The following is a 6464-nucleotide window of genomic DNA, read 5'->3' on the forward strand; positions in this document are numbered from 1 at the left end:
TGCATGTCATGTCAGTTGTCAGGTCGTGTTTGTAGGATTAACACCTTACCGAGCGAGACGAGACTGTGCCGTAGTGCCGTGCCGGTCTCTCGGCGGCGGCGAGATGTTTCTGGTGGATTGGTTTTACGACTTGTTTGTTTCTCTGGGGCTCTGGCAGAAGGAGGCCAAGATCCTCTTCCTCGGCCTCGACAACGCCGGCAAGACCACGCTGCTCCACATGCTCAAGGACGAGGTACACATTCTGGCGCCTGTTCTTGCTTGCTACCACTTGGCCGGTTGATTCTCGTGCCGGCCAGGAGCTTGAATGGTTGCCGTGTTCTTGTACATGTATATGTAGCGGTTGAGTCAGCACGCGCCGACACAGCACCCGACGTCGGAGGAGCTGAGCATCGGGCAGATCTGGTTCAAGGCGTTCGACCTCGGCGGCCACCGGATCGCGCGCCGTGTCTGGAAGGACTACTACGCCAAGGTTTGCTTTGCTGGCCACACGTCGAAAGCACTCGATCACCAGCTGCCATCACTCATCACACGCCCTGCTGCTTCATTCAGCTTCACCCATATTTGCATTCACCCACCCTGCCTGCAGGTTGACGCGGTGGTGTACATGGTGGACGCCGCCGACGGCACCCGTTTCGGCGAGTCCAAGGCGGAGCTAGGCGCGCTGCTGTCGGACGACGCGCTGGCCGGCGTGCCGTTCCTCGTGCTGGGGAACAAGATTGACATCCCGCAGGCGGCACCTGAGCATGCGCTTGCCTACTACCTCGGGCTCGCCGGCTGCACCACCGGCAAGGGCACCGTGGACCTCGCCGGCACCGGAGTGCGGCCCATCGAGGTCTTCATGTGCAGCGTCGTCCGCAAGATGGGCTACGGCGAAGGGTTCAAGTGGATGTCGCAGTACATCAAGTAGGCCTGTCCGGTACGGCAGCCCGAGTCCCAGACATCTCTGTGTGCACGGACGTGTTTGCAGGGTGCAATGGTCCAGAGTTGTGGTGAGGCGGTGCATATCTAACCTACCGTTGTCTTTAGCTATTTTATAGTTGCTTCCTTGGTTTTTGTTGCCTTTGTTGCTTCATTTCTTTTGAGGCTATGTTACTCGATTGTAAGGCCTAATCTGATTTAATATAGTCGTCTGTTTGTTTGTTTTTTCTAAAAAAGGAAAAGACTTGAGCACTATCGAGAAAATTGCATTTTTTACGGCCCAAATAATGGGGCTTCGCAGAAGTATAATTTCAAACACTACTTTTGTAAAAATAGCAGCTAAAACATTTGCCTCTTGTTACCATTTTTCACTTTTTCCTCTTTTCTCTTTATTTCTCCTAAAATATATCACTTGAAAGGACGAATTTGCCCCTGTGCCAATTCACGTGGACTCACGCTGGGCGCCGCGGCCTAGGCGCTGGCTGGCTGCCGGCATGCAGTAGGGTCGGCCTCGACGTGTCGAGTGTCATCCAACAAGGCTGGACTCAAGGCAACGACGAGCAGCAGGGCTCTCACCGTATCAACCGTGTCCCCATCAGGCAGCGGGGGCACGGCACGCGGCGGCGGCACGTCGTCCGACGAGGGCATGTCGAACGCCGGCGGCACGTTGCGAGGGCGCTGCATCCGCTGCCTCTTCGTTACGTGAGTTTGCCCAGGGGCAAATTCATACCTTAGCTGGTTGATTTATAGGTGAAATAAAGTAAAAAATAGAAAAAGTGGAAAATGATGGAGAAAACAAGAAGCAAATGTTTTGGCTGCTATTTTTACTAGAGCAATATTTGAGATGGTAATTTTGTAAAGCATGTTGTTTGGGCTGTGCAATGCCTGCTGCGAGATGCTGGAAAGACTTTTCAATTCAGGGGACCCAGACAGGTCGTTATAGAGAAAAAAAAAATATATAGCGGTCGCTTTCAACCGACCGTGCTATTTCCATCTTCCCTCGCAGCAAAGTTTCTGGGCCCTTTCCATCTGCCTCATCGAAGTCCCCGCAATTTGACGTGCCGAATTGACTCGACACCAGCAAGCTCATCTGCAAACCAGATAACGCACAAGAACCTTGGCAACCAAGGCACAGCTTATTTTAGCTGCTTGCAGAAAACAAGAAGTCAACATACTCACCCTGCCCTTCCGCTCCAAGCCAATCAGTCCTTTTCTTGGATGAAGCTTCAAGCCTCATTCGTCACAACAAAAGCACCTCACAATTCGTCCTCAATTCGGTAAGACGGTAACCACTCCCATATAAAATACCTGCCAGTTCATAATTCGAACACAGTCGGGTGCCCATTGTGGTGAGGAAAAGATCCATCATGGTGCTGGGTTTGGGAGGATGCTGCGGCAGCGTCGCCGTCGCCGCCGAAGAAAGGAAGGTGTCGCCTGCAGAAGCCAAGACTCAACGGCGAGCAGTAAAAGATGCGGCATCGTCAGGCTGTTCTTCGGGAGAGAAGGAGATGACGAAGGAGGAGAGGAAGAAGAGGGATCATGAGAAGGCTCCCCCAATCACGATGCATCAATTCCCCTTCCACTCTCGCCCCAGCTTACTCTGAATATCGATTGTTTGGTCCGGTTCTAGTTCGTCCTGAATGTCTTCAGATGCCATTAGGGCGATCAGCAATGTAATTTTTTTGGTTCTTTGTTCATTTTCCATCCGGTAATAAGTATAAAAATTACTTTTGGATACCATTTGCATCCACCACCATCTTCTTGATCTTCAGAGATATCTCAATTTCTGTATTGTCGACAGCAGGGAACAAGCAACTGAAACTATGAAAAATGCAAGCATCCACTCCAAAAGAAGGCCTTATTATAAAAAAAAAAATCCAAGAAGGGATGTTCCTACTTCAGTTTTGGGCCGGGCCAACCTCTTTGATCACTTGGCAAGATGATGACTCGGTCCATGGGTCATCTTCCTAAACAGGTCATGCTTCCATAGTAGGCCTACCTGCATGTGCAGAAATCTATATCTGCTACTTGTAATTGTTTTGCTAAAAAAAAAATAGAGATGTAATTGTTTGCTCAAAAAAAAAACCCAGAGATGTACTTGTTTCTAAGTCGTCCTTCCAATCCTATGATCGAAGGGTTCGAGTACCTTCTGCGCCTCCACGTAGCCGGCGAGACTCCGCTCATTGTATTTTTATGATCATCTCATGGCATTAATATAAACACACTAGTACAACAGTTTATGAACCATAAGCGTTAAAGGACCAGTAAAAATAGTGATATTCCATTGACACCACCTGAGAACGGCATGTGTAAATGGTTACATTACACTGGCACTAGCGGTTGGTTTAGGCTGCCGTCGTCGCAAGTTCCAAGTTATGCGATTTTTTATGCACATGTGGCCGTTAGGCTAGTCTCAGTGAAGAGTTTCATAACGTTGTTTCCAAGACTGCCATGTTATATGAAATGAAATAAAACTTGATGAAACATCCGCTCTCAATGGAGAGTGTCATTCCATGGTTTCATAGTATTTAAATTCAAGACTCATAGAGAGTTGGTAATCGCGCCAAGAGAGTTTTATCTAGATAAAACTCATTTCTTCTCTCTCTTCTTAAATACACTACCATGTCATTAAACTACCTATGTGGCAACCTATTTAATACAAATGAAACTCATATGAAACTTCTACTGAGACTGACCTTAGGGATGGAACTCACACCTTCAGACCTCGTGTATTGCTTTCTTAGGCCAATCTCAATGGGGTTTCATGAGAGTTTTATGGGCATTAAATATGTTGATATGGCACTGTATTGATGAAGAGAGATGATGAAAGTTTCATGTGAGTAGAGATAGTTTCATGGGGATAAAACTCTTTTGCACCTTTTCCAAAATATAAGTGCGTTGTAACTAGGCCATAAAACCCCCACTAAGACTGGCCTTACCACTACGCCTCAAATTCACTTAAATGGTTGAAAGATCCTTGTTTGGTTTTGGTAATTGAATAACAACCTTAGGTGGACTAATATGTGTTTGAGTGAGAAACATAGGTGATTAGTCCACATGTATATATGTGTGAGCAACATATGCCATGGAGGTAAAAATGGCTCGGAGATGTTGCAAAGCTCACAGATGTGATGATGAAGGAGCTCATTGCACATGAGACATGACATTGAGTCATGTGATCAAGGTGGAGAAGATCCAAACATGACTTGGCTCGACGGACTGGTTGCAAGTGTGAACGACAAGTTGAGTGATGACTTAACGCAGATGGACCGAAGCAATGGTGAAGAGCAAGTGAAGTCAAGATCGATGAACCAATATGGTCACGTGATGATATGGAGTGGTTCATATCATTGTTGATCATGTTGGTGCATGTGTTGCATCAACATTGGAGGAGATGGGATGGAATGCGCAATGCAAAGGTATAACCTAGGGCATTTCATTTCACCGGTCATAGGTATGTAGAGAAGTTGATGATCGAGTTTAGGATAGATGACCGTACTATTAAGAGAGGTAAACTTGTTTGCATATCGGTCATCTTGTGCCACTTGAGCTATCTAACTTTGCATACTTGTTAGGATCGAGTGGCGTGGTGAATTGAGTGATTAACTCCTTTGAAAAATGATTGTAAAAATGATAACACACATGCACTTGGTGGTGTACACTTGGTAGTGTTGGCACATTTGCAAAGGAGAAGGAGTTGGTGTTGAAACAGATCAACTCAGCGAAGAAATGGAGGCGAAATAGGTCACTAGAGGTGACCGGACGCTGGCCTCGGGAGGACCAGCGCGTCCAGTCAGTTGGTGGTGCTCTCGGTTTGCCTCTACGGCATGACCGGATGCTGGTGCCTGTTGGTGACCTGACACGACACTCCTGAGTCTAGTCGACCATGACGTATGGTGACGTGGCGAGGCGCTAGAGGCGTTCTTTGCGCGTAGTGAGCCATGCGTCTGATCACGGTTCATTTGACTCGTCAGGTCATGGAATCGAGGGTCTGGGAGCTCTCTGTTCATGATCAAACTCTAGGGCTCGAGCGTCCGGTTGTGCCAGCGGTGCGTCAGGTCGTTGGCTTCATGGCTCGACGAAACCATGATCGGACTCTGGCATGGCACGTCAGGTGCTCACGTGGAGGTGCGTCCGGTCATATGTTTGACCATTGGCACGCCGGGTGGCAGAGAGCCATTGGGATCGCGTGGCTAGGGTTGAACGATGGATGACATGTGGACGGCGCAGCACGACCAGACACTGGCCAGGTGCGTCTGGTCATTGTGACCAGCGTGTCTAGTCGTGTAAAAAACGCCCAATGAAGGGGTAATGGCTATTTTAGCTCTTGGGGCTATAAATAGAAGTCTTAGTCGGCCTTTGGCCGGTAGCTGAGCACACTAAAGCCTTGGTGGCTTGTGTGGTGGTGCTTGGAAGCCCTCTAACTCACTCTTGCTTGATAGTGTTCATCCGATTAAGTAAGTGAGCGATTCTAGTGCGATTGCATCGTGAGGTTGCATCGAGTGGTACTAGGTGATCTTGTTGCAAGCCAGTGGTGCTTGTTACTCTTGGAGGTTGCCACCTTCTAGACGGCTTTGTGGCTTGTGACTCCGTTGAAGCACGTGAGAAGATTGTACGGTGCCCCGGAGGAGGATTTGTGAGGGGATTGTGCTCATTCCATGAGGATCGCAAAGAGCAACTCAAGTTGAGCGTGTCATTGAGCTACCCTCACTTGCGGCGTAGGTTCTTGCGGTGCTCGACGTGCGGGCTTGGCGTGTGATGCCAATTAGCCTCCAAACCACCAAGTGAGCGGTCGACACAACGGGGACATAGCTTGGTGGCAACCAAGTGAACCTTAGGAGAAAATGTCACACCTGATTTTGAGGATAAAATGGGATGCAAAATCTTATGTGTGCCCAGAGATCAGTCACACACATAAGCCGACAAATTATGAATAGTATCATCACAAATGTTTATTACATCATGAATAAGACAGAGTCTTCACATAAATGTAGCGTAAGTAAGAAAAGATCTCTCGCGGAAGCTCCATATCACAGGGATGTCAACTGGTTGACCACAAGTCTAGTAATCCTTAGGGAAATCGTCATTACCATAGGCAACTGTTACCCATCCGGGATTTTTATCCAAATAATGAAAATAAACAAGCATAAGTACATGTCATACTCAACAAGTGTCACATGTGGTTCATGAGGCTCAAAAGACTTGACACAGGTTTAACAACATTTAGCTTTTAGTTGTCACAATTTTAGCTTAAGAGTAGCGACAAGTTGTTTCAATTCCCAATGCAAAACACATGATCAATGTAAACATGAATAATGAATAGCATAAACAGACAATTCTTAGTATTCATCTATTTCGTAAGGGTTTCAAGGCCGCTCATGATCGTGAGCATGGTTGATGTACCAGTTTTACACTCTACAGAGGTTGTACATTTTCACTGTGAGTCGTGATACCCATATGCCTGGGTTAATTACTCCCAAAATACTTCCAAGGTGACCAGACAGGGGTCACTATGAAGCCTTTCAAGGATTCGTCTAACAAGTTTG

The 6464-nt window shown here is 47.4% G+C and overlaps 1 protein-coding gene across 2 annotated transcripts; it reads left to right on the forward strand.

The window, feature by feature from the left end:
- Positions 1 to 1123, forward strand: LOC136484823 (small COPII coat GTPase SAR1A-like). Of its 2 annotated transcripts, XM_066481782.1 has the most exons (3): positions 1 to 232; positions 338 to 469; positions 587 to 1123. In XM_066481782.1, the coding sequence occupies exons 1-3, from the start codon at positions 104 to 106 to the stop codon at positions 905 to 907; spliced, it is 582 nt and encodes a 193-aa protein (XP_066337879.1). In that variant the 5' UTR covers positions 1 to 103; the 3' UTR covers positions 908 to 1123. The 2 variants fall into 2 exon arrangements, with proteins under 2 accessions (XP_066337879.1, XP_066337878.1); XM_066481781.1 differs by having other exon boundaries at positions 338 to 1123.
- Positions 1124 to 6464: the final 5341 nt, after the last annotated feature.

The sequence above is a fragment of the Miscanthus floridulus genome, chromosome 10 (genome assembly GCF_019320115.1).
Source record: "Miscanthus floridulus cultivar M001 chromosome 10, ASM1932011v1, whole genome shotgun sequence".
In the NCBI taxonomy this organism is placed as follows: Eukaryota; Viridiplantae; Streptophyta; class Magnoliopsida; order Poales; family Poaceae; genus Miscanthus; species Miscanthus floridulus.